Below are 27,313 nucleotides of genomic sequence, written 5' to 3'. Positions count from 1 at the left end.
AAAATCCTCCCTTTAATATTAGAATTAGAAATTAGAAATTAGAATTAGAATTATAGAATTAGAAATAGAGATGGAGATAGAGATATGAAGTAGTAGGTATAGATATAGATATAGATTGGTGCTATACGAAAGATTGAACATTTATAATAGAAAATACATGATCAGATCATTGGTGATATACGAAAGATCGAGCATTTATAACAGCAAATATACGAAATAACCGAGAAATACAGCCCAAAGCATTTTCCGCCAGGACCAGATGCTATTTATACACCACAGTTACCATCCCATTGCGTTGCTTCCAACAGATCGTGCCATGCATCTTGCCGGACGGTAGTGTTGCTTCCTCCCAGCTTGATTGACTCCACCAACTTCGCTGACAAAGCCAATTTAGCCATGTCCGGCGATGGCCAGAGCGGCTCCGCAAGGGCGCACTTCGTGCTGGTCCCCATGATGGCGCAGGGTCACATCATTCCCATGACCGACATGGCGCGCCTGCTGGCCGAGCACGGCGTGCAGGTTACCTTCATCACCACGCCAGTGAACGCGTCCAGGTTGGCGAGCTTTGCCGCCCACATGGAGGAGACAGGCCTGGCGGTCCGGCTCGTGGAGCTCCATTTCCCGGCAGCCGAGTTTGGCCTACCGGACATGTGTGAGAACGTCGACATGATCCAATCCAAGGATCTGGTGTTACACTTCCTGGAGGCATGCGCCGCGCTTCGGGAGCCGCTCAAGGCGCACCTCCGTGAGCAGCAGCAGTCGCCTCCGAGCTGCATCATATCTGACACGATGCATTGGTGGACCGGTGACGTCGCAAGAGAGCTTGGTATCCCGAGGCTCGCCTTTAGTGGCTTCTGTGGCTTCTCGTCCCTTGTCAGGTACAATCATAAAAGGGAAATCCCATGAGTAGTTAATTTTGTACTGGGCAAATTAACTGCTATTACTATCTTTTGTTTTGCAGATCAATTGCAGTTTGTTGACGTTTAAGCCTGCAGTTTTATGTGATTTTAACAACTATTACCACCTTGCAGTTACATCATTTGCCACGACAACTTATTGAAACACGTCACAGATGAGAATGAGCTCATTACGATCCCAGGGTTCCCTACACCACTGGAGTTGGCAAAGGCTAAATGCCCTGGACGCATTCCCATTCCAGGTATGGAGCAAATTCGTGAGAAGATCTATCAAGAGGAGCTGAGATGCGATGGCGTAGTCCTTAACAGCTTCAAAGAGCTGGAGACATTGTATATCGAATCCTTTGAGCAGGTGACAAGGAAGAAAGTATGGACGGTCGGGCCAATGTGCCTCTGCCACCAAAACAGCAACACAATCGCCGCAAGAGGAAACAAGGCGCCAATAGATGAGGCAGAGTGCTTGCAGTGGCTTGATTCAATGAAGCCAGGCTCAGTGATCTTTGTCAGCTTTGGCAGCCTCGCCTGCACTGCACCTCAGCAACTTATTGAGCTCGGCCTGGGACTTGAAGCCACCAAGAAACCATTCATTTGGGTGATCAAAGCGGGAGATAAGTTTCCAGAAGTTGAGGAATGGCTCTCAGATGGCTTCGAGGAACGCGTCAAAGACAGAGGCATGATCATAAGGGGCTGGGCGCCACAGGTGATGATCCTGTGGCACCAAGCCGTTGGAGGATTTATGACGCACTGTGGGTGGAACTCAACAATAGAGGGCATCTGTGCAGGCGTGCCCATGATCACTTGGCCGCACTTTGCCGAGCAGTTTTCAAATGAGAAGCTGGTGGTGGAGGTGCTGAACATTGGGGTGGAGGTTGGAGTGGAAGGAGTTACACGGTGGGGACATGAACACAAAGAGGCTATGGTTACAAGAAATGATGTGGAGAGAGCAGTGTACGCCCTGATGGATGAGGGGAAAGCTGAAGAGCAGTTCCAGGTGAGAGCAAGAGACTGTGCCATTAAGGCAAGGAGGGCTTTCGATGAGGAAGGTTCTTCATATAACAACATAAAGCTACTGATTCAAGAAATGGGAAACAAGACAAATGCACATGGTGTAAACTTAATAAAAAGATTTATTTTCCAAATAACCAGTAGCTCACTGGTGGTGGCCTAATTGTTTAGAGATTAGACATGGTCCAAATGAGTTGACAGCAATATCGATTATCCATACTGTTATACAGGTTCCATGGCAGTCAACATAATGTTACACACAGTCTGATTTTCCAGATGTTATGTTCTCCCTTCCCTTTGTCTCCCGCTAGCTCATCAGAGTTAATAAGAGTTGGAAAAGGGCAAAATATAAAATAAAATGTATCCACACAATCAAAAACTGACACTGAAAGAACGAGGTAATTCGAGGTGAATAATCGAAAGAAAAGAAGGAATTAGAAGCAGCATAAAGTGCACAAGAAATTAGAAGCTTATGTTTGACTGAGTAGTGTGACGAACATTAAGTTTCAAGGATCTCTTCAATCCTAATCCTAAAAAATGGTTTGAGGAGGGCCAACTCAAGATTAATGAAGAAAACATTTACTTCAGGTGCCACATTCCTGCTAAATATGCACTTTAACCTTCTAAATATATTTTTTCGGATAAAAGTATGTATTTTCTCCCTCCATACCAAAAAATAATACGTTTTTGCACTTCAATTTGAACTACAAAAACGTCTTATATTTTGATACGGAGGTATCTAATAACTGTGGGCACAGAGATGTGTGAATAACTTATACTATGGTATAAATAAATGCATCTAAATAGAGTGGCTATTCCACAAAATGTTTCAAGATTTACTGAGCAACTATGAACAAGCATGGTGAAATATTCTACAATCAAAGCAGGTCAATGTTTTGAGTTCATTACAAATTCAACTACCAACTAGGCAACGGGATTGAACATATGAAAGCTGCAGATTGGTGGAAATAGAACGAACCTGGTTTCACTAAGCAGTAAGCACCAAACAGTAAAGCTTCAGCAGACACCCAGATTTGCTACCAAATGAATGGCAGAACGCTGTTGCACCATGATCATCAGCTTCAGGCCAGAAGTTCATGTATCACATGTTGGTGAAAGAAAATTTAGAAGACCAGACAAATTCCTTTGGACTAATAAATATAAGAATTGCATTGGAACCTCTCTCAAATACAGTCTAAGAACAAATTACCGAGAGGAGCAGAGCAAAACTTACTAGTATCTAACCAGCAAAAGAATACAGATTGCATGGCATGCAATAACTCACCTTTCTTTTAATAGAAGTTGCGCCAAACTGTCAATATAACAATCATCATTCAGCAACAGAGAAGATTAGGCCAAGATGTTTGGGGATGATCCCAAATGATAACTTAACATGTATGGCTTCCATTGGTGTGAGAATATTGTCTTAATTATCACTTCGTCTTCTGAAGTACAGATTTGCAACCAGTGCATCATTTGAAACAAAAAATGCTTGTTAATCACTGAGTGATCACTCAGACTTTAGGACAACTGATATTAACTTGTTTTACATCATCGATGCATGATGAGTTACCAATAGTCCTTACAAGAACAGAGTCCATGTCTAAAATGATGGAAGCGTGTCCTGTCCCTCACAACAATCTCTCTCATATATAACTTGGTGATCAATTTAATTGCATTGTGGCAGTCTAAACACATCCTCAAGTTTTTCACGATCCTTATTGTCACACTGGATTCTGATACGAGTAATGCAAAAGCGACAGCCAACTTTTCGCTGTGCCAATAAAGAACTTTTTGTTTTTCTTCTTCTGTGACTTGAACAAAGACCTCGGTTACATCAGGTACATATCCATCATTCTTCAAATCCGTGAGTACCTTGTCCAATTTAGAATAGATTTCTTCGCTCATAGGATGAGATCTATCGCCAGCTACAAATTCGTGAATTGTGCCGTTCATTTCAATAAGACTGCAACCAGGCTCTTTCTTGATTCCTTTCTCCATCATTACCTGCCTAAGCCACCGGACATCTCCCCATCTATTAGATTTTGCATACAGATTGGACAAAAGGACGTAGGCCATACTGTTCTCTGGATCCAACTCAAGGAGACGTTCTGCTGCCAATTCACCTATCTCTGAGTTACCATGGACCCTACAAGCTGCCAGCAGGGTCCCCCAGATTGCAGAGCTGGGTTTCATGGGCATTTTACCTATTGTCTCCAATGCTTCTCTTAGTTTCCCAGCTCGCCCAAGGAGGTCGATCATGCATCCATAATGCATCACATTAGGAGCAATCCTGTAGGTCACAGTCATGCTGAGAAAGAAGTCTCGTCCTTTGTCAACCAAGCCAGCATGAGTACAGGCAGTGAGAACGCCAATGAAGGTCACCTCGTCTGGAGCTTCAAACGCCCTAAGCATCCTGTCAAACATATTGATAGCCTCCTCACCATGGCCATTCACTGCAAGACCAAGTATAATAGCGGTCCAAGTAAACTTATCTCTACTGTGCATCTCATTGAACACGTCCATTGCCCTCTCGATGCTCCCACACTTTGAATACATGTCTATGAGCGCATTCCCAACAAAAGTATCCATCTTGATCCCATGTCTGTTCATGTAAATTCTAGCCCACTCCCCTGTCTCTAAAGCACCAAGCTGCGCGCATGCCGTGACTATGCTGACCATGGTGAACTCATCTGCCCTCACCTTGCTAAGTTGCATCTCACGAAACATCTCCAATGCCTCTCGGAACTGGCCAGCTTGTACATAACCATCAATCATCGCAGTCCATGAGACGGTGTCCCTCTCAGGCATACGATCAAAGAGTACCCTGGCTCGATCAACCTGGCCTAGTCTTACACACCCAGAGATTACCGACGTCCAGGAGACAATGTTCCTCACCTGCATGACCTCAAACAAATCCCAAGCTGCTTCCATCTCGCCACACTCGGCATACATACCAACAAGCGCATTCTCCACCTTGAGGTCAGGCAACACCCCGCTCTCAATGACGCGCTTGTGCAGCTGCATTCCGAGCAGGACGTCGTTGCCTTTGCCACATGCCGACAGCACTGTGATGTAGGTGACCGGCGTGGGCACAACGCCAGCCCTCACCATATCCAGGAATGAGCAGCATGACAACCTGAACTGCCTGCTTCTCTTGTGGCCGGACATAAGCGCATTCCACACAACGGGCGTGCCGCCACCTCCGGCAGGCTGCACGTCCAGCAGCGCACGCGCCATCACGCCGTCGCCCCTGGCAGCGTACATGAGCACCAGCGAGCTCGCCACGTGGGCGTTGAGCTCCAGCCCAAACTTAACCACATGCGCGTGGACAGAGTCTCCGACGGACGGCGCCACAGCACCCCGCTCCGCCGCCACCGCCTTGAGCAACGGCGGGAACGTGTATGCGTCAGGCCTGGCTCCGCGTGCCAGCATGCCCACGTACGCCCGCAAGGGCATCCTCGGCCCTGGCAGCCAAACCAGCACCGTGGGCTGGGAATTCCGTCGAACAGCCGCGGGCGCAGAGCAATGCGGGTGCCAGCCTTCCCCGCGCACCCCTCACCGCGCCGTCGTCGCGTTAAACGCGGGTAGATTGATTTACCGCGGCATCGTCGCGTTAACCGCGGGTAGATTGATTTACCGCAGCAGGGAAAGGAAGGATGAGCCGACGAGATGGACTGCACTGGGGGGTGGCGCACCGAGCACGTCTGGTCTACGAACGACAGCGGCAGCAGATTAGAAAACACGGGCGAGCGAGGAGGTCCCGGCGCATCACGACGGAGGGACCTATCGCTGGACGTGCTCACGTGGAGCTGCGCTCCGGCGAGCAGGGTCGGCAACCAACAGCAGCGGTGGCCTTCCGGCCGCGGGATAGCGGTGGCCTTCGAGCGGGGAATGAAGACTTCGCTCGCCTTCCGCTCTGTTTTTCTTTTTCTTTTTCTCTCTATATAAGAGGCTGTTTGGAATCGGTGTAAAATTTGTGTGGCCACCAATATTTAGCTCAAACTTTAATTAAATATCAGTGTGCACAAAACAACACATCCATTTCAAACGGGGTCTCAGGTTTCAATTCTACATATGTGTGTATGATTTTGTAGATCTCCAACCCGCATGGATAGAATATGTGTACTAGGAATCCATCTGATTTTCTTTTACAAAGTAGTATATTTTACAAATGTACTAGATCACTGATTGCGTGCATTGTCGCACCCATCTATTTTCAGAAAAAGATAGTAAAAATATTATAAAAACTGCATGCGCCATAAATTTGTTATTTTTTTTCAAAAATTCACTTTATGGTCCTTTGATATAGACAAGCAATATTGCCAAACAAGCTCAAGGTAATCGGAGATTTTAAAAAATCATTAACATCAAATGGCTTTGGTTTTTTTCAATGTTCAAGAAAGCGTTTTTAAGCGTCGCTTAAGCGCTGAGCGACAGCTAAACGCTTCGTTTTTGGCCTAGACGCAACTTTTAGCGTTGAGCGGAAAAAAGCGTGACTTAGCGATCGGTTAAGCGCTAAGCGCTGGCTGAGCGTTCGCTGCGCATTCTTAAGCGGCAGAGAAGCGAAGAAGGCAGGCCCAAAGGTCAGACCGGAGCTGAAATAGCCCACAGGCGGGAGGGGAAAGGGGGGGGGGGGTTATAAGGCCTGGCCCAAAAGAGGCCCGTTTGGCTAGGGTTACTGGGTTTACAGGAGGGGAAAGAAGAGAGCATTGTGGCTCCTCTGGCGTTCTTCCTCCTTCTCAGCAGCTACTGGATCTGGACACCGGCATCTCCTCCTCCTCCTCCTGGTCATCCACTACTACCAGTTCAGCTCCTCCTCCTCCTGGCTGCTGCTGCAGCTGCCTGAGCTACTGCCATTTATCTTATATGCTCATTCTAAGACAATATTATGCATTTTTGCTTGCTGCGTGAACCACTGAACCTCAACATTATATTCTATTTCAGATTTGCAGTTACTTATGTGCTATGTTACCTGTTTTCTTCTGCATATTATTGAAAACAGCCAAATTCTGGCCTATTTAAAAAAGTGTTTAATCCCGGTTAAGCTATGCTTAAGCGGCCATTGCTCTAAGTTGTGGCCTTCCGCTCCGCTTACGCTTACCGCTTTCTTGAACATTGGTTTTTTCATCCAGAAGTTAATAAGATGGGTACTAAGAAAACAGATTGGCACGTAAACATGTTTAAAGAATATACTGGATATGCTAATTAGAGCATTTCTAGCAAACCCTGTAAAACGCCGATCCACAAAACTCGTTACAGTTAGTGAAAACCCCAGATTAGCCAATTTGACAGCAATTCCGACGATTGAGTTCAAATTCGAAGAATAAAACATAGTTCGCGCGCAAATAAAAGCATAGTTTTCTACGACAAACGCAAAAGGACTTCATGCAAAAGCAACGGCCACATCCATCATCATCTTGGTCGCTTTTCACCCATCGTCATGATCTTCACTCCGCACCACCACCATTGATGCCATCGCCGCCTTCGAGTCCATCACCGGCACTTGTTTCAACTCCGGTACCGAAAGCATCGGCATGCGCACTGAAAGCATCAACGGCACTGGTTCCAACTCCTGATGGGAAAACATCACCGGCACCAAAACACTCACCGGCCGCCACTAGCATCCTCCTCTTCAAGATGTCTCTTCTTGCCATATCATGCATTCTTTGGTGATGTCGTCCATGTCACCAAATTATTTATTTTTGGAACTTTTAAAAGTCCCAAATTATTTAAAGTACAAAAAACGAAACAAAAAGAAAAATGAAAAAATAAAAATAAAAACAGGCGGCATGGACATGGGCCAGCCCAAACGGGCGCACTACATCTTCTCCCAGTGCGCAGGGTGCAGTATATGAGGTTCCTACTTCATGAGCCGGCCCAGGTGGAGGATTCTTCTGTGTGAAACGTCTTTTTATCACTTATAGATGATGTTGGTGGTAATATTTTGCAACATTGAGGGCAATTTTCGTGATGTACCGCAATTTCCTATTTATTATTACTAGCAAACATGCCGGGCATTGCAATGGGAGAAAAAATCGCCCCCTTGTACACACAAGAAAAAATGGGGTATAAAACATATGTAAATAGGATCTTCCAAAATACCTCATATAGAGAAGGTATTAATTAAGGTTTCACCATCAACTTAATTCTACAAATGATTAACATGCAAGATAATAGCATATTTGAAATCTACACATTTTTTTGAGGGATTTTCATATATAACATGTTAGTTTTGGAGTTAGGATTTGAAAGATATGAATATTTTAAAAATCATTTGAATTTGCACCGAAAAGAGAAGTGAAAAAAGAAAAAGAAAGGTCTCCTGGGTTGTTGAGTGAGGTGTTAGCCACTGAGCTAGCTATGTGGATGTGAGAAGTTAGGGATCACACTATATATAACCCAAAGAAAACGGTCTATCTAGTGAAATGAATCGTTTCCAGTGGGTAACTATTGGCAACTTTAAGGGTGAATCCGCCAGAAACAATAGCACTTTTAGTATTAGGTATAGACTAGCAAAATGGCCTGTGCGTTATAACGAGAGAAAAAAAAATTATAATCTCTACTAACCATGATCAAATTTTGCTGCATCACCGAAATACACTATCACTCTCAATTTCGTGAAATCATGAATACTTTTTCTAAACTCATGAATATATTTGAAATTGTGAATATTTTTCAAATTCATGAACAACTTTACATTTTTTTCAACATTTTCTAACCAAGAACATTTATTGAATTCATGTATATTTTATACTATTTGCAACCACTTCTTAAATTGTGAACATTTAAAAACAATCTTGAAACGGCAAATATTTCTAGAATGGGGGAACATTGGTTTGGAAATTGGTGGAACAATTTTTGAATTTCATGAATATTTTTTTGATTTAACGAACATTTTTTTGAATTAGCAAACATTTTATGAATGAATAAGCTATTTTGTAAGTCACGACATTTTTTGAATTTTTAGGATATTTTTTCATTCATAAACATTTTTTGAATTGGCGATTTTTTTTCAATTTCATTAACATTTTTAAATACACAAACTTCTAAAAATCATGAACATTTTTTGATTTCCCAAACATTTGAATAAGCAAATAATTTTTTTATAAAATCGCGAACATTTTCAGGAACTTTTTTAAGTCTCATTATTTAAAGTAGAAAAAAAACAATAAATTTTTTTTTGAGACAATTCCACGAAGCTTTATTAATTCGTCACAATGTTTACAGGGACGGACGGAAGATTCCCTGGATGCCCCAGCCAAACATGGCGGCCAGCTCCCAGGGTAAGTGCATGCTTCGCTAAATTGTGAGCTTCAAAATTTGAGCTCCTTCGTTCATGAACTATATTACAAAAAGTAAAGGAAAGAGAATGGCTTATAATCTCTTGAACTATAGCCCCATAACTCGACAAGTTTTTCTTCTGAATATCATCAATCACCACCTTGCAGTCCGATGCCACATGAATTCTTTGGGCATAGAGATCATCGGCTAGACCCATAGCTTCTCTAATTGCCAAAGCTTCAAGCGTTGTTGGGTCCGCAATATATCTGAAGACAATGGCAGAAGCGCTCATATAGCCACCTTGTTGGTCCCTGCAGATAACTCCAATCGCCCCAAAACCACGGCGTGACACCGCCGCATCAACGTTCAGCTTTGCACATCCGGCCTCTGGTGGAATCCAGCGGGCCATGTGCTGCGATATGGCACTGCTAGTTCGTGCGGCTGGAGCTCTTTCTTTGATCACCTGTAACTCTGATAAATAAGAGTTGATAAAACCTTGTAAAGTATGTGGTGACTGAAATATATCTTCATGAATGGCCTTTCTCCTTGCTCCCCAGATCGCCCATAGTGTCACCACCAGCCGAACAAAATCATCATTGGCTAATATTTCATGTAAGGCAAACAACCAATCCTTTGCACTTTCCTCCAAGTGGCCACTCATAGTCTCCACTATATTATCAGGTGCGAGCGCCCACACGCTCCCTGCCATCGGACAAGAGAGTAGAGCATGCCGCCATGTATCGCGGGCCCCACACAGCAAACATGTATCTGTCGTAGCCATATTCCGATGGTTGAGCAGAACCCTGCAAGGTATAGATTGTCTTGCAAGTCGCCAAACAAAAACTCGCAATTTGGAGGGAACTTTAATGTGCCATATTGATGTCCAATGATTGCTCTCTGATTGGGAGGCCGAAGTGCTAGCTTCCTGTTCAATCCAACTCTCTCTACTAAGCTTTGTACGTATGATCATTCGGTATGCCGACCGAACTGTGAAGATGCCACTGCTTTCCTCATGCCAGGCCCAGAAATCTGAAATTATTCTTGTACACAAAGGTATTTTGAGGATCTCCTCCGCATCAAAACGTGTGAAGACTGTTCTGATCAAGTTCTCGTTCCAAGCAGCGGTTGAGGTATCAATGAGCTGACTCACCATAGCCGGTGGGTTAGTCACCAGAGATGTGATAGGCCTTTTGAAATTATCCCGAGGTATCCAATTATGTATCCATATGCCCGTACTTGTCCCATCTCCGATTCTGCGTATGATTCCCTGTGCCAAAATGTCACGCCCATCCAACATCGCCCGCCAAATCTGAGAAGGGTGGGACCCCAACTCGGCGTCTAGAAGATTACTTCCCGGAAAATATATGGCTTTGAGCATTCGGGCACTCAAGGACGTATCATTGGTCATTATGCGCCATGCTTGTCTAGCAAGGAGCGCCAAATTAAAGATCTCTAAGTCCCGGAAACCTAAACCTCCGAGGTGCTTTGGTCTTGTCAACACGTCCCATGCCACCCAACTTGGCTTTCTTCTTCCTTGCTTCGAGCCCCACCAGAACTGGCGTATGATTGAAGTGATGTTCTCACACAGTCCTCGGGGGAGTCTGAAACATGACATAGAGAATACCGGAATAGCTTGTGCCACCGATTTGATTAATACTTCCTTCCCTGCCGCTGATAAAAGCTTCTCCATCCATCCTTTAATTTTCTCCCATACTCGATCTCTTAGATATTTAAAGGTCCCATTCTTGGATTGGCCAACATCAGTAGGCATCCCTAGATAACGTTCACTGAGAGATTCATTATGGACCTGCAAAGAATTCTTCACTGCTTCTCTGACCGGCCCAGGACACCCCTTACTGAAGAAAATAGAGGACTTTTCATGATTAATTCTCTGTCCTGATGCATTGCAATATGTATCCAACAGGTTTGACACTTCAACTGACCCCTCCACATTGGCCTTGAAAAGCAACAGGCTGTCATCTGCAAACAAAAGGTGATTAATGGTGGGCGCCGAGGGAGCCACCTTAATACCTGCTAAATTTGATGACTGAGAACTGGATTTCAGGAGGCACGAAAGGCCCTCTGCTGCAATCAAGAACAAGTAAGGAGAAATTGGGTCTCCCTGTCGGATTCCTCTTGATGGTTTGAAAGCATCAAGCTTCTCACCATTGAACAACACGGAGAAAGAAACTGAGGAGACCATACTCATAACAATATCAATCCATTGCCGTGCAAAACCAAGCTTGGCCATTATCGCTCTTAGGTAGGACCACTCTAATCTGTCATAGGCTTTCATCATATCCAACTTCAGAGCACAATAACTGTTACTTTTTGATTTTGTCTGTTTCATAAAATGCAAACACTCATAAGAAGATATGATGTTATCTGTAATCAGTCTACCCGGGACAAAGGCCGATTGCTCCTCCGAAATAATGTCAGGCAAGATAACTTTCAGTCTATTTGCAACTACTTTTGAAGCAATCTTATAAAGAACATTGCATAAACTGATGGGCCGGAACTGAGCTAAAATTGTGGGGTTCATTACCTTGGGAATAAGAACAAGAATTGTGTCATTGATGCATTCGGGGCTTTCCTGTCCCCTAACAATCCTCAAAACTATCTTGGTGACCTCTTCCCCACAAATATCCCAATGTCTTTGGTAAAAATGAGCCGGAAAGCCGTCCGGTCCGGGTGCCTTGGTGGGAAACATTTGGAACAAGGCAGTTTTAACTTCTTGACTGGTATAGGGCGCACATAATGTCTCATTCATTGCTGTTGTTACCTTTCTGGGAACATGCGCCAAGACTCCGTCCATATTCTGGACTCCTTCTGAAGCATACAAATTCTGGTAAAACGTATTTGCCATTTCCTTCAACTCTGCCGGGTCACTTATTTCCACCCCTAAAGAATTCTGTAGAGCCTTTATCATATTCTTTTTCCTCCTGAGACTAGCACGCAGATGGAAAAATTTTGTATTCTTGTCCCCCTCCGTGAGCCATTCCAACCGTGCCCTTTGTCGCCACATAATTTCTTCGCGGTGGTACATCTCAATTAACTTCTCATTGATTTTTAGTTCTACATGAGACGGCGCCATCCTTAGTGGGTCATTACGCAGCTCCTCCAACATCTGCTTCAATTTTTTAATTTCCTTCCGCACACTTCCGAAAGTATCATTGCTCCACTTACCAAGACCTTGAGACAAGTTCTGGAGCTTGGCTCGCATCTCTTCGACCGTAGCACACGGCGCTCCTGGATCCCATCCCCTTAGTATCGTCTCTCTAAGCTGCTCATGAGTCTCCCACATCAGCTCGTACTTGAACGTATGGTTTATCCGAGTCTCCTGGTGGCCTCCAAACTCGAGCAGCAGCGGGGCGTGATCAGAAGAAGCTGCCGTGAGATGTGTCAGAGAAGCCGTTGGGAACCTCGCCAACCACTCCGCGCTCACCAACGCTCTGTCAAGCCTACACCGTGTGAAACTTCCCCCGGCCACCTTTTTCTCAAAGGTCCAAAAACGGCCCTTATAGCCAATATCTAGCAACATGCAAATATCCGTGGCTTCTCGAAACGCTTGAATTTGAGCGTTGCTGCGTTGACCAACTCCCACATGCTCATCTGGACGTAAGACTTCATTGAAATCCCCTATGCATAGCCATGGTAAGCTGCTCAAAGTGCTAATGTTTTTTAAAGTCGTCCAAGTTTGATGCCGCAAATGTGTCTGCGCTTCACCGTACACGCAGGTCAACCTCCACTTTTCTTTTCCCTGCTCCTCAACAGACACGTCAAGATGATACACAGAGTAACCTAATATTTCAACCTTTATTGAATTGTTCCAAAAAAGACCAATACCACCACTTCTACCCTGACTATCTACTGCATAAGAATTATCAAAGCCAATAGAACTCGCTAATGCTTCTACCCTAGCCCCTTCAATTTGAGTTTCAAGAATACATAGGAGGGTAGGGGTAAACTTCCTCGCGAAATCGCGAAGTTCGCGAACTGCCGCGGCTTTACCCGCACCCCGGCAGTTCCAGCAGAAAACACTCATTGGCCCTGGCGGCGCCCCTCTCCGGAGCCCGCCAAACTTGAGTCATTCTTCCCCTGGTTTCCAGTCTTGCTTGAGTTCCTGTCATCCTCGTTCACCACTTTAGCTCTTTTAACTTCTTGTTTTGCACTCGGACTATCAGGAATAGTGGATGGAGGTAACGCCAACATGTTGCTTTTCCCTGTATTGGCTGCTATATATGACGATGGCACACTATTCTGAATTGTAGCTAATTCTGACGACCTCTTTCTGTTGTCCACCTCTTCCATCTCAGCATCCTGATCTGCAGCCGGGTCTTCCACATGCTCAGCGCCAACGTACTGTGCACCCCTACCACGTCCGCCGTTGCGTCCTCCCCTGCGTCCTCCTCTGCGGCCACGTCCACCTCCCGGACCTTGACCCGTACGCATTACCCATGTTGCCCTTAGGTCTTTGAAAATCAAAGCCGATGGAGGATGGATTCCGTTGCCATGCTCCTTGAAAAGATGTCCCAACATACCACAGACGGCGCACCAATCGGGGAGTTTTTCATATCTAACTCTGTAAATTTGGCGCTTTCCCTCTCGGATCATAGATACTGCACTCTTCAGCGGCTTCGTCACATTGATCCTGACCCAGACACGATGAAAGTTACCCGCGAAGTCTTGGGATATCGGTTCAGTGAAAATTACTTCGCCCACCTTAGCCGCAAGAGATGGCACTAGATGAGCATACAGGGGTGGCACATCATGAATCTGCGCCCAGATCTCAATGGTGTCAAGCTGAACAGTGGTGGGTTTTGTTATACCGTCATATGGCTTGAGGATAACGGCGTCTCCCCTAAAGTGCCATGGACCCTCCTGAGTAACTCTCTCCCAATCCCCCAAGCAGGAGAACTGAACTGTATAGAGATTTTCCTCCAGTGGCTTGAATTTCACCTCCTGAGCAAGGTCCCAGGCTGCTCTCATGTTCCGGAAGAACCAGTACTGCGAGTAGGTTTTGGTAGAGTGCACCTTCGCAAGCGCGATCCACCTAGCCGCTTCCGCCGGTGCTTCCTTTGCATCAAAAACCACATCATCTAGGTCTTCCTCTCGCAGCCCCAACTCCTTCATCAGCCGATCTACGTCGTCGATCTCCGCTGGACCAGCCGCCGCCGATCCCGAAGGCTTGGTTGATGACATCTCAAAACCCTAACCCGAGTCAAACTAGATCGGGCCGTTCAGATGGATCCCTAACCCCCCGCCTGCCCCGCCTGCCAGGGAAGGGCGTAACAGAGAACCCCCCGATCGGGAGAGCCAGGGGAGAAGCGAAGGTAGGGGACGAGACTCTCGACGGCGGCGACAAGATCGCCCCGGGAGGAACAGAACCCTAGCGAGAGGGAAACAATCACCGAATTTCAATAAATAAATACTAGTAAACGAAATTCGAAAAACAGGCAGCCCAGACATGGGTCGGCCCAATCGGGCGCGCTGTGTCTTCTCCCAGCATGCAGAGCATAATATAGGAGGTCCCTATTGCATGGGCCGGTCCAATCGGGAGAGTTCCCCTATGTGAAACTTTTTTATCACTTAGGTAGCATTAGTGGGTAATATTTTGCAATTTTGGGGTAATTTTCGTGACGCACAGGAAGAAGCGATAGCCCTTTTATAGCCTCTTTATTTATTTATTTATAGAGATAGGTATAGATTAGGTATATAGATACAGTAATAGATATGAATTAGTAGGTGTAGATATAGTTATAGATTGGTGCGATACGAAAGATTGAACATTTATAACAGCAAATATATGATCAAATCATCGGTGTTATACGACAGATTGAGCATTTATAACAGCAAATATACGAAATAACCGAGAAATACAGCCCAAAGCATTTTCCGCCAGTACCAGATGCTATTTATACACCACGGTTACCATCCCATTGCGTTGCTTCCAACAGATCGTGGCATGCATCTTGCCGGGCGATAGTGTTGCTTCCTCCCAGCTTGACTGACTCCACCAACTTCGCTGACAAAGCCGATTCAGCCATGTCCGGCGATGGCCAGAGCGGCTCCGCAAGGGTGCACTTCGTGCTGGTCCCGATGATGGCGCAGGGTCACATCATCCCCATGACCGACATGGCGAGCCTGCTGGCCGAGCACGGCGCGCAGGTCACCTTCATCACCACGCCAGTGAACGCGTCCAGGTTGGCGAGCTTTGCCGCCCACATGGAGGAGACAGGCCTGGCGGTCCGGCTCGTGGAGCTCCATTTCCCGGCAGCCAAGTTTGGCCTACCGGACGGGTGCGAGAACATAGACATGATCCAATCAAAGGATCTGCTGTCGAACTTCTTGGAGGCATGCGCCGCGCTTCGGGAGCCGCTCAAAGCACACCTCAGTGAGCAGCAGCTGCCGCCTCCGAGCTGCATCATATCTGACACGATGCATTGGTGGACCGGTGATGTCGCAAGAGAGCTTGGTATCCCGAGGCTCACCTTTAGAGGCTTCTGTGGCTTCTCGTCCCTTGTCAGGTACAATCATAACTCATAAGAGGGAAATCCCGTCAGTAGTTAATTTTGTACCGGGCAAATTAGCTGTGCTATTACCATCTTTAGTTTTGCAGATCAATTGCAGTTTGTTGACGTTTAAGCCTGCATTTTTATGCAATTTTAACAACTATTGCCATCTTGCAGTTACATCATTTGCCGCGACAACTTATTGAAACACGTCACAGATGAGAATGAGCTCATTACGATCCCAGGGTTCCCTACACCACTGGAGTTGGAAAAGGCTAAATGCCCTGGAGGCATTCCCATTCCAGGTATGGAGCAAATTCGTGAGAAGATCTATCAAGAGGAGCTGAGATGCGATGGCGTAGTCCTTAACAGCTTCAAAGAGCTGGAGACATTGCATATCGAATCCTTTGAGCAGGTGACAAGGAAGAAAGTATGGACGGTCGGGCCAATGTGCCTCTGCCACCAAAACAGCAGCACAATCGCCGCAAGAGGAAACAAGGCGCCAATAGATGAGGCAGAGTGCTTGCAGTGGCTTGATTCAATGAAGCCAGGCTCAGTGATCTTTGTCAGCTTTGGCAGCCTCACCTGCACTGCACCTCAGCAACTTATTGAGCTCGGCCTGGGACTTGAAGCCACCAAGAAACCATTCATTTGGGTGATCAAAGCGGGAGATAAGTTTCCAGAAGTTGAGGAATGGCTCTCAGATGGCTTCGAGGAACGCGTCAAAGAGAGAGGCATGATCATAAGGGGCTGGGCACCACAGGTGATGATCCTGTGGCACCAAGCCATTGGAGGATTCATGACACACTGTGGGTGGAACTCAACAATAGAGAGCATCTGTGCTGGTGTGCCCATGATCACATGGCCACACTTCGCGGAGCAGTTTTCAAACGAGAAGTTGGTGGTGGATGTGCTGAACATTGGGGTGGAGGTTGGAGTGGAAGGAGTTACACGGTGGGGACATGAACACAAAGAGGCTATGGTTACAAGAAATGATGTGGAGAGAGCAGTGTACGCCCTGATGGATGAGGGGAAAGCTCAAGAGCAGTTCCGGGTGAGAGCAAAAGACTGTGCCATCAAGGCAAGGAGGGCTTTCGATGAGGAAGGTTCTTCATATAACAACATAAAGCTACTGATTCAAGAAATGGGAAACAAGACGAATGCATGTGGTTGATGCACATGGTGTAAACTTAATAAAGAAATTTATTTTCCAAATAACCAGTAGCTTGTATCAGGGTCACTGGTGGTGGCCTAATTGTTTAGAGATTAGGCATGGTCCAAATGAGTTGACAGCAATATCGATTATCCATACTGTTACACAGGTTCCCTGGCAGTCAATATAATGTTACACACAGTCTGATTTTCCAGATGTTATGTTCTCCCTTCCCTTTGTTTCCCACTAGCTCATCAGAGTTAATAAGAGTTGGAAAAGGGAAAAAAATAAAATAATATGTATGCACACAGTCAAAACTGACACTGAAAACAAGAGGTAATTCAAGGTGAATAATCGAAAGAAAAGAAGGAATTAGAACCAGCATAAAGTGCACAAGAAATTAGAAGCTTATGTTTGACTTAGTGTGGCGAACATTAAGTTTCAAGGATCTCTCCCATCCTAATCCTAAAAAAAGGTTTGGGGAGGGCCAAACTCAAGATTAATGAGGAAAGCAATTACTTCAGGTGCCACATTCCTGCTAAATATGCACTTTAACCTTCTAAATATTTTTTTCGGATAAAAGTATGTATTTACTCCCTCCGTACCAAAATATAAGACGTTTTTGCACTTCAATGTGAACTGCAAAAACGTCCTATACTTTGATACGGAGGTATCTAACAGCTGTGGGCACAAAGATGTGTGAATAACTTATACTGAGCGTCTAAATAGAGAGGCTGTTCCACAAAATGTTTCAAGATTTACTGAGCAACTATGAACAAGAATGGTGAAATATTCTACAATCAAAGCAGGTCAATGTTTTGAGTTCATTACAAATTCAACTACCAACTAGGCAACGGGATTGAACATATGAAAGCTGCAGATTGGTGGAAATAGAACGAACCTGGTTTCACTAAGCACCAAACAGTAAAGCTTCAGCAAACACCCAGATTTGCTACCAAGTGAATGGCAGAACGCTGTTGCACAATGATCATCAGCTTCAGGCCAGAAGTTAAATAATGTTACTCAAAGAATTTCCCCACTGAAACTTTCTGCAGAGCCAGTGAATCATGTATAACATGTTGGTGAAAGAAAATTGAGAAGACCAGACAAATTCCTTTGGACTAATAAAATATAAGAATTGAATTGGAACCCCTCTCAAATAACAGTCTAAGAACAACAAATTACTCAGAGGAGCAGAGCAAAACCTACAAAAAGAATACAGATTGCATGACATGCAATAACTCACCTTTCTTTTAATAGAAGTTGTGCCAAACTGTCAATATAACAATCATCATTCAGCAACAGAGAAGATTAGACCAAGATGTTTGGGGATGATCCCAAATGAGAACTTCACATGTATGGCCTCCATTGGTGTGAGAATACTGTCATAATTATCACTTCGTCCTCAGAAGTACAGATTTGCAGCCAGTGCATCATTTGAAATGAAAAATGCTTGTTAATCATTGAGTGACTTTAGGACAACTGATATTGCCTTGTTTTACATCATCGATGCATGATGGGTTACCAATAGTCCTTACAAGAGCACAGTCCATGTCTAAAATGTTGGAAGCGTGTCCTGTCTCTCACAACAATCTCTCTCATATATAACTTGGTGATCAACTTAATTGCATTGTGGCAATCCAAACACATCCTCAAGTTTTTCACGATCCTTATTGTCACGCTGGATTTTGATACGAGTAATGCAAAAGCGACAGCCAACTTTTCGCTGTGCCAATAAAGAACTTTTTGTTTTTCTTCTTCTGTGACTTGAACAAAGACCTCGGTTACATCAGGTACATACCCATCATTCTTCAAATCCGTGAGTACCTTGTCCAATTTAGAATAGATTTCTTCACTCATAGGATGAGATCTATCGCCAGCTACAAATTCGTGAATTGTGCCGTTCATTTCAACAAGACTGCAACCAGGCTCTTTCTTGATTCCTTTCTCCATCATTAATTGCCTAAGCCACCGAACATCTCCCCATCTATTCGATTTTGCATACAGATTGGACAAAAGGACGTAAGCCATGCTGTTCTCAGGATCCAACTCAAGGAGACGTTCTGCTGCCAATTCACCCATCTCTGAGTTACCATGGACCCTACAAGCTGCCAGCAGGGTCCCCCAAATTGCAGAGTTGGGTTTCATGGGCATTTTACCTATTGTCTCCAATGCTTCTCTTAGTTTTCCAGCTCGCCCAAGGAGGTCGATTATGCATCCATAGTGCATCACATTAGGAGCAATCCTGTAGGTCCCAGTCATGCTGAGAAAGAAGTCTCGTCCTTTGTCAATCAAACCAGAATGAGTACATGCAGTGAGAACGCCAATGAAGGTCACCTCGTCTGGAACTTCAAACACCCTAAGCATCCTGTCAAACATATCGATAGCCTCCTCACCATGGCCATTCACTGCAAGACCAAGTATAACAGCGGTCCAAGTAAATTTATCTCTACTGTGCATCTCATTGAACACGTCCATTGCCCTCCCGATGCTCCCACACTTTGAATACATGTCTATGAGCGCATTCCCGACAAAAGTATCCATCTTGATCCCATGTCTGTTCATGTAAAGTCTAGCCCACTCCCCTGTCTCTAAAGCACCAAGCTGCGCGCATGCCGTGACTATGCTGACCATGGTGAACTCGTCTGCCCTCACCTTGCTAAGTTGCATCTCACGAAACATCTCCAATGCCTCTCGGAACTGGCCAGCTTGTACATAACCATCAATCATTGCAGTCCATGAGACGGTGTCCCTCTCAGGCATACGATCAAACAGTACTCTGGCTCGATCAACCTGGCCTAGTCTTACACACCCATAGATCACCGATGTCCACGACACAATGTTCCTCACCTGCATGCTGTCAAACAAATCCCAAGCTGCTTCCATCTCTCCACACTCGGCATACATATCAACGAGCGCATTCTCCACCTTGAGGTCAGGCAACACCCCACTCTCAATGACGCGCTTGTGCAGCTGCATTCCGAGCAGGACGTCGTTGCCTTGGCCGCATGCTGACAGCACCGTGATGTAGGTGACCGGCGTGGCCACAATGCCAGCCCTCACCATATCCAGGAAAGAGCAGCATGACAGCCTGAACTGCCTGCTTCTCTTGTGTAGAAGGACAAGTTATGGGCTGTGCAATCTCGATGTATTGATCGGTGCACCAGGCACGTATATATAAGTACAGAGGTGGGTCACGACCTTAACTATACAAGGAAACAGGAGGTGGGTCCTACACACACATATACACGTACACAATATACTCAACACCCCCCCCCCCCCCCGCAGTCGAAGCGGCGCCAGTGACGCAGAGACTGGAACGGAACTCCTCAAAGGTAGAGGTCGGCAGTCCCTTCGTCATCACATCGGCGAACTGCTGAGCGGTCGGCACATGGAGAACCCGCATGCGTCCAAGAGCCACCTGCTCGCGCACAAAGTGAATGTCCAGCTCGATGTGTTTAGTCCGGCGATGATGAACGGGGTTGGCGGAGAGGTACACCGCAGAGACGTTGTCACAGTAGACAACCGTAGCCTGGGAGACATCGTGATGTAGCTCCTGAAGTAACTGTCGAAGCCAGGTGCACTCGGCGACAGCGTTAGCCACAGCTCGGTACTCAACCTCCGCGCTAGAGCGCGAAACCGTGGGTTGTCGCTTGGACGACCTCGAGACAAGGGAAGGACCAAGGTAGACGCAGTAGCCAGAGGTGGACCGACGAGTATCGGGGCAGCCGCCCAGTCTGCATCGGAGTAAGCCACCATCTCCAGAGAAATGGACGCCGTAAGTGTCAACCCGAGGGACATCGTGCCGCGGATGTAGCGAAGGATCCGCTTCACGAGAGTCCAATGAGAGTCACGAGGGGCGTGCATGTGGAGACACACCTGCTGTACAGCATACTGAAGATCCGGTCTGGTGAGAGTCAAGTACTGTAGAGCGCCGACAATAGACCGGTAGAAAGGAGCATCCGACGCAAGCGAACCCTCAATAGCAGAGACCTTGACCTTCGTGTCGACAGGAGTAGCAACAGGATGGCAGTTGAGCATGCCAGCACGCTCAAGAAGCTCATGTGCATACTTCTGCTGATGAAGAAAGAAACCGTCCGGACGCCGAACGACCTCAATGCCAAGGAAATAATGTAGAGCACCCAGGTCCTTGATAGCAAACTCGTCACGCAGCCGGAGAGTAATCTGCTGAAGAACGGCTGCAGAGGAGGCTGTCAGGATGATGTCGTCGACGTAAAGCAGCAAATATGCAGTCGTGTCACCGTGGCGATATACAAACAATGAGGCGTCCGAGCGAGTGACGCTGAAGCCCAGTGTCTGAAGAAACCCGGCGATCCGCTGGTACCAGGCTCGGGGTGCCTGCTTTAGCCCGTAAAGAGAGCGAGACAGCAGGCACACATGGCCGGGAAGTGAAGCGTCGACGAAGCCGGTGGGTTGCTCACAAAACACCTGCTCCTCAAGATGGCCGTGGAGAAAGGCGTTGGAGACATCCATCTGGTGAACAAGCCAGCCGCGGGAGACGGCGAGCTGGAGGACAGTGCGGATCGTGCCCGGTTTGACAAACGGGGCAAACGTCTCTGTGAAGTCAACTCCAGCACGCTGGCGGAAACCGCGGACCACCCAGCGAGCCTTGTAGCGCTCAAGTGTACCGTCTGAGCGAGTCTTATGGCGAAAGACCCACTTGCCTGTGATGACGTTGGCGCGAGGAGGCCGGGGAACCGGGGTCCAGGTGCGGTTCCGTTGAAGAGCGTCGAACTCTTTCTGCATCGCCGCAAGCTAGTGAGGATCACGAAGGGCGGCGCGAGCGGACGCAGGAATGGGCGACGGCTCCACAGCGGAGGCGGCGAGGACGTACTCGTCACGCGAGTACCGGAGACTCGGACAATGAATGCCGGCGTGAGCGCGGGTGACGGGGCCGGACGGAGCCACCGGAGCCATCGGCGAGGCGGCCGGCGTCGGGGCCGGGGAGGCGGCGGGCGTCGCGGCCGGCGAGGCGGCCGGCGTCGCAGCCGACGATAGAGCCGGCGAGGCGGCCGGCATCGGGGCCGGTGAGGCGGCCGGCGTCGAGGCGGCGGAGGAGGCGGCCGAGCCGGCAGCGCCCGACCCCGCGGCGCCCGAGTCGGGGGCAGCGGGGCGCCGGCCGCGCCGTCGGAGCCAGCCGAGGAGGCCGGATGGGTGGGCGCCGACAGAAGGGCGCGAGGACCGCCAAAGCTCGGAGGCGGTCCACGAGCCAGACGTGATCGTCCGCCTGACGAGGTCGTCGATGGGCCGCCGGTGGCCGGCGGCGACGAGACGACAAGGGGTACCTGCTGCTGAAACGGGAAGACCATCTCATCAAAGTAAACGTGTCGGGAGGTGAAAACACGGTGGGAGACGGGATCGTAGCAGCGGTAGCCCTTAGTGTTAGGTGGGTAGCCGAGAAAGATGCAGGCGACGGAGCGAGGTGCGAGCTTATGAGGCGCAGTGGCAGCGATGCTAGGGTAGCACAGGCAGCCAAAGATGCGAAGCCCTTCATAAGAGGGAGGTGCACCGAAGAGAAGGTGGTGAGGTGTAAATTTCCCGCGAGTACGACATGGACGGATGTTGATGAGGAGAGAAGCGGTGGCTAGAGCGTCAGGCCAAAAGCGCGGAGGCACATTGGCATGAAAGAGAAGAGTCCTAACGCAGTCATTAAGAGTGCGAAGGATGCGCTCAGCACGACCGTTCTGCTGCGAGGTATACGGGCAAGTGAGACGAAAAATCGTGCCATGTGTGGTGAGAAGATTACGAACAGCGGTGTTGTCAAACTCCTTCCCGTTGTCTGTCTGCAACGCGAGAATGGGTCGACCAAACTGCGTGAGAACGTAAGAGTAGAAAGCGGCAAGGGTGGATATAACATCCGACTTGCGGCGCAACGGGAAGGTCCACACATAATGCGAAAAATCATCAAGTATGACAAGATAATAAAGAAAGCCCGTATTACTGGCAACAGGAGATGTCCAAACATCACTATGAATTAATTCAAACGGGTACGATGCAACAAAGGAAGAAGGCCTAAACGGAAGACGAGCATGTTTGCCGAGGCGACATGCATGACACGAGTGATCCTCGTTCTTATTACATGTGAAAGAAAAACTCCGAAGTATGTGGCGAAGGGTGGCAGGATTAGGATGACCCAAGCGAGCGTGCCAGAGATCCACTCCGGTGGCGAGAGCGACAGGGGCGGCGGAAGTGGTGGAGGTGGCGGAGTGAACCGGGTAGAGCTCGTCGGGGCTGTCACATCGGTGGAGCACCATCCGCGTGCGAGCGTCCTTAACAGAAAAACCACATTCGTCAAATTCAACAGTGACCGGATTTTCACGTGTAAGAGAACGAACGGAAACAAGATTTTTAATAAGGTCAGGAGAAACAAGAATATTAGACATGGATATAGGAGTGGAGTTAGACGGAAAATATGTATGTCCAATATGGATGATGGGAAGAGAAGAACCGTCACCGACGGTAATGCGGTTGGAGGTGTGGACAGGATGGGCAGTGTGGAGGTTACCGGGATACGCCGCCATATGAGCGGTGGCGCCACTGTCCATGTACCAATCGCCACCGCCGGTGTAGCTGGACGGGGAAGGAGCGGTATGGAGAGCCGCCAGAAGGGCCGGGTCCCATGGTGCCGGCGGGAGGGACGACGCAGCCGTTAGGGGCACCAGCGGCGGCCCACCTGGTGGCGGCTGCTGCCCGTAGGGCGCTGCATAGGGCTGCGGCGCGGCGTAGTACGCCTGGTGTGACGGAGGCCGAGTGCCGAGAAGGCCCGGAGTAGGGGCCCGAGGAACCGGCATGGAGTAGGCGTGGACAACGCCGGTCCATGGGTTCTGGCCGGCGTACCACGGAGCCGCCGGCTGAGGGGCCGGCTGCTGCTGGCGAGGTGCTCCTCCCTGAGCACCGCCGCCGCCTCCCTGCTTGCGGCCACCCCGGCGGCCGCCGCGACGACCCCCCCCATTGGCCGCCGGCTGGGGCGGCGGGAAGGGGGCGGCTGGGCGGGCGGGAAGCCAGGCGGGAAGGCGGGCGCCGCCGGCTGGGGCGGCGTCGGGCGGGGCGGTGGCGGGGCCGAGCCCCCGCGGGTGCCGGCGACAAGGGCGGTGTGGGTCGCGCGCGTCCCTGCCACCTGCATCCGGCGCTCCTCTAGCTTGAGGTACGCGACCACCTTGGCGAAGGTGGGCTCCGGGATGAGGGTGAGGTTGGAGGCGGCGTTCCAGAAGTCCTCGTTGAGGCCGCCGGAGAGGGTGCTGATGAGGAGCTCGTCGCCGATCTTTCCCCCCAGACCACGGAGCTCATCGGCGAGCTTCTTGAGGCGCATGCAAAAATCATCGATGGACGAGTCAAGTTGCTGGCACCCGTAAAACTCGCCATAAAGGAGGACCTTGCGCTGCAGCCGATTGTCGGTGAAGAGGCCGTTGAGCTTGGTCCAGACCGCATAGGCGTCGTCCTCGTCGTTCACCACGGTGTGGAAGATGTCGCCGAAGATGGTGAGATAGAACCAGCGGATGATGGTGGCGTCGAGGATCATCCACTCCTCGTCGTTGATCATGAGCGCCGAGTCCACGGTGTCGTCCACGTGGCCGTGTAGGAGGTACTCACGGAACACAAGCGAAAAGTACCGCTTCCAAGTGGAGTAGGAGGCGGTGGTGTGATCAAGTTTGACCAGGACGCGCTTATGGATGTTGAGGTCGCGGACGAGGGTGATATCGGGACCGGCGAACGGGTTGGAGACGGTGGAGGAGGAGGAACTCATGGTGGTTCGGCTCGGGTGGTAGGGTGCGGCGCGGGTTAAGGGAGAGAGGGGGTAGGGCGCGGCGCGGGTGGGGAGGGAGGGGCGCGGCGCGGGTGGAAGGAGGCGGAAGCAGTGGGGTGCGGCGACGGCGGCCTCGGGTGGAGGCGGCGGCGGCGAGCGGGGCGGGGAGGGCAGTGCGGCGGTGACCAGCGGCGGCGGCGGCGGCCGGAAGGAGGGCGGCGACGGCAGCGGCTGGTGACGGCGGCGGGAAGAGGCGGCGGCGGCCGGAAGGAGGGCGGCGGCGGCAGCGGCTGGTGACGGCGGCGGGAAGAGGCGGCGGCGGCGGCGGCGGCTAGGGTTAGGATCGTGCTGTGATGGATACCATGTAGAAGGACAAGTTATGGGCTGTGCAATCTTGATGTATTGATCGGTGCACCAGGCACGTATATATAAGTACAGAGGTGGGCCACAACCTCAACTATACAAGGAAACAGGAGGTGGGCCCTACACACATATACACGTACACAATATACTCAACATGTCGTGACCGGACATAAGCGCATTCCACATGACGGGCGTGCCGCCACCTCTGGCGGGCTGCACATCCAGCAGTGCGCGCGCCGTCACGCCGTCGCCCCTGGCCGCGTACATGAGGACCAGCGAGCTCGCCACGTGGGCGTTGAGCTGCAGCCCAAACTTAACCACATGCGCGTGGACAGAGTCTCCGGCGGCCGACGCCACGGCGCCCCGCTCTGCCACCACCGCCTTGAGCAACGGCGGAAACGTGTACGCGCCAGGCCTGGCTCCGCGTGCCAGCATGCCCACGTACGCCCGCAAGGGCATCCTCGGCCCTGGCAGCCGAACCAGCACCGCGAGGCGCCCCGGCTGGGAATTCCGTCGAACAGGCCGTGGGCGCAGAGCAATGCGGGTGCCAGCCTTCCCCGGGCGCTCCTCACCGCGGCATCGTCGCGTTAACCGCGGGTAGATTGATTTACCACTGCAGGGAAAGAAAGGATGAGCCGACGAGATGGACTGCACTGGGGGGTGGCGCACCGCGCACGTCTGGTCTACGAACGACAGCGGCAGCGGACTAGAAGACACGGGCGAGCGAGGAGGTCCCGGCGCGTCACGACGGCGGGAGCGGTGGAGGAAGAGTGGAGCCTATCGCTGGACGTGCTCACGTGGAGCTGCGCTCCGGCGAGCAGGGTCGGCAACCGACAGCGGCGGTGGCCTTCGAGCGGGGAATGAAGACTTCGCTCGCCTTCCGCTCTGTTTTTCTTTTTCTTTTTCTTTATATAAGAGGCTGTTTGGAATCGGTGTAAAATTTGTGTGGCCACAGATATTTAGCTCAAGCTTGAATTAAATATCAGTGTGCACAAAACAACACATCCATTCTCAAAAAAAAAAAGCACATCCATTTCAAACGGGATCTCAGGATTCAGTGAGATGTCAATTTTACATATGTGTGTGCGATTTTGGAGATATCCGACCCGCATGAATAGAAATATGTGTACTAGGAATCCATCTGGCTTTCTTTTACAAAGTACAGTGCTAGTGTATTTTACAAATGTACTAGATCATTGATTGCGTGCATTGCTGCACTCATCCATTTTGAGAAAAAGATAGTAGAAATGTCACAAAAATGTATGCACCATAAATTTGTTCTTTTTTCAAAAATTCACTTCATGGTCCCTTCATATAGACACAAGCAATATTGCCAAGCAAGCTCACGGTAATCGAAGATTTTAAAAATTCATTAACATCAAATGGCTTTGTTTTTTCATCCAGGTTTAATAAGATGGGTACTAAGAAAACTGATGGCCACGTAAACATGTTTAAAGAATATACTAGATATGCCCATCATACTTTTAAAGTCTAGAACACCGTGAACCAATCTGTGGTTGGATGGTTAAGAGGACCGTGATATCTCCTGTCCAACAGCGTTCAACTCCCAAACTTGACATTGGTGCTCGCATTTTCCTGGATTTATTTCAGGCCTTCCGGTGATGTGCCTTCAGGGGAAGGAAATGTTTTCTTTCAACGATGTGCGTTCAGTGGGAGGAAATGTGGTAAACTTTCCCACCATGTAGGTCCAGGCTTTGCCCAGATTTAGGCATTACCGCAGGATCACCTTCTTTTTGCTTTCCACCTTGACTGTTAGAATTTATACAATCTGGTCATTTTTTCTTTTTTTGACAAAGGGAATATTATTAATATTGCGAAGATACAAATCGAAGCTCACTTTGTCATAAGTTTGTGGAGCTAGAATAAATTGTTGTTTCCAAACGTGAGTGTTGATATGTCTCCAACGTGTCTATTTTTTCGAACACTTTTGCTCTTGATTTGGACTCTCATTTGCGTAATTTGAATGACACTAACTCAGACGGATGTTGCTTTCAGCAGAACTGCTTTGGTGTTGTTTTTGTGCAAAAATAAAAAATTCTCGAAACTGGACAAAAATTTACAAATAATTATTTTAGAATATATAAAAGAATATTGGCGCAAAGAACTACCCAAGGGGGCCACTAGAGAGCCACAAGCTTAGGGGGCACCCCTCAGGGCACGTCATCTGAGCTTGTGGGGCCCTCGAGCCTCTGTTTACCCTAACTCCAAGTCTACACACACCGTAAATTAAAACGAAAGTTTCATCGCTTTTTATGATATGGAGCCGCTCCCACCTCCTATTCTTCACTAGGAG

General features: G+C 48.6%; 4 protein-coding genes across 4 annotated transcripts; 2 read left to right on the top strand and 2 right to left on the bottom strand.

Moving 5' to 3' along the window:
* The first annotated feature begins 234 nt into the window (after positions 1-234).
* LOC123058027 (UDP-glycosyltransferase 73D1-like) lies at positions 235-2,169 on the top strand. Its single transcript, XM_044480870.1, has 2 exons — positions 235-878; positions 1,032-2,169. Exons 1-2 carry the CDS (start codon positions 397-399, stop codon positions 2,083-2,085), a joined length of 1,536 nt encoding a protein of 511 aa, XP_044336805.1. The 5' UTR covers positions 235-396; the 3' UTR covers positions 2,086-2,169.
* A 1,322-nt stretch (positions 2,170-3,491) lies between these two features.
* Positions 3,492-5,381, bottom strand: LOC123056826 (putative pentatricopeptide repeat-containing protein At3g15930). Its single transcript, XM_044480083.1, has one exon. It carries the CDS (start codon positions 5,379-5,381, stop codon positions 3,492-3,494), a length of 1,890 nt encoding a protein of 629 aa, XP_044336018.1.
* Positions 5,382-15,251: 9,870 nt separating this feature from the next.
* Positions 15,252-16,902, top strand: LOC123058026 (UDP-glycosyltransferase 73D1-like). The gene is made up of 2 exons (XM_044480869.1): positions 15,252-15,733; positions 15,896-16,902. Exons 1-2 carry the CDS (start codon positions 15,252-15,254, stop codon positions 16,890-16,892), a joined length of 1,479 nt encoding a protein of 492 aa, XP_044336804.1. The 3' UTR covers positions 16,893-16,902.
* Positions 16,903-18,052: 1,150 nt separating this feature from the next.
* LOC123056824 (putative pentatricopeptide repeat-containing protein At3g15930) lies at positions 18,053-25,939 on the bottom strand. Its single transcript, XM_044480082.1, has 5 exons — positions 25,123-25,939; positions 23,566-24,063; positions 18,567-19,979; positions 18,118-18,144; positions 18,053-18,076 (listed from the first exon to the last, which is right to left on the bottom strand). Exons 1-5 carry the CDS (start codon positions 25,456-25,458, stop codon positions 18,053-18,055), a joined length of 2,298 nt encoding a protein of 765 aa, XP_044336017.1. The 5' UTR covers positions 25,459-25,939.
* Between the last annotated feature and the right edge of the window lie 1,374 nt (positions 25,940-27,313).

Source organism: Triticum aestivum, chromosome 3A (genome assembly GCF_018294505.1).
Source record: "Triticum aestivum cultivar Chinese Spring chromosome 3A, IWGSC CS RefSeq v2.1, whole genome shotgun sequence".
Classification (NCBI taxonomy): Eukaryota; Viridiplantae; Streptophyta; class Magnoliopsida; order Poales; family Poaceae; genus Triticum; species Triticum aestivum.
The sequence above is the reverse complement of the archived record's forward strand: the minus strand, read 5'-3'. Positions and strand labels throughout refer to the sequence as shown.

What these genes read in the sequence shown, in the direction of transcription:
- LOC123058027 (XM_044480870.1), top strand. Translation starts at nt 397, where the DNA reads ATGTCCGGCGATGGCCAGAGCGGCTCCGCAAGGGCGCACTTCGTGCTG. An exon ending in GGCTTCTCGTCCCTTGTCAG is followed by an intron (nt 879 to 1,031) that starts GTACAATCATAA and finishes ACCACCTTGCAG; the next exon opens with TTACATCATTTGCCACGACA.
- LOC123056826 (XM_044480083.1), bottom strand. Translation starts at nt 5,381, where the DNA reads ATGCCCTTGCGGGCGTACGTGGGCATGCTGGCACGCGGAGCCAGGCCT.
- LOC123058026 (XM_044480869.1), top strand. Translation starts at nt 15,252, where the DNA reads ATGTCCGGCGATGGCCAGAGCGGCTCCGCAAGGGTGCACTTCGTGCTG. An exon ending in GGCTTCTCGTCCCTTGTCAG is followed by an intron (nt 15,734 to 15,895) that starts GTACAATCATAA and finishes GCCATCTTGCAG; the next exon opens with TTACATCATTTGCCGCGACA.
- LOC123056824 (XM_044480082.1), bottom strand. Translation starts at nt 25,458, where the DNA reads ATGCCCTTGCGGGCGTACGTGGGCATGCTGGCACGCGGAGCCAGGCCT. An exon ending in TGTGTACGTGTATATGTGTG is followed by an intron (nt 24,064 to 25,122) that starts TAGGGCCCACCT and finishes CTCATCCCGGAG; the next exon opens with CCCACCTTCGCCAAGGTGGT. An exon ending in CTGTCGCTTTTGCATTACTC is followed by an intron (nt 18,145 to 18,566) that starts GTATCAAAATCC and finishes TTATATTGACAG; the next exon opens with TTTGGCACAACTTCTATTAA.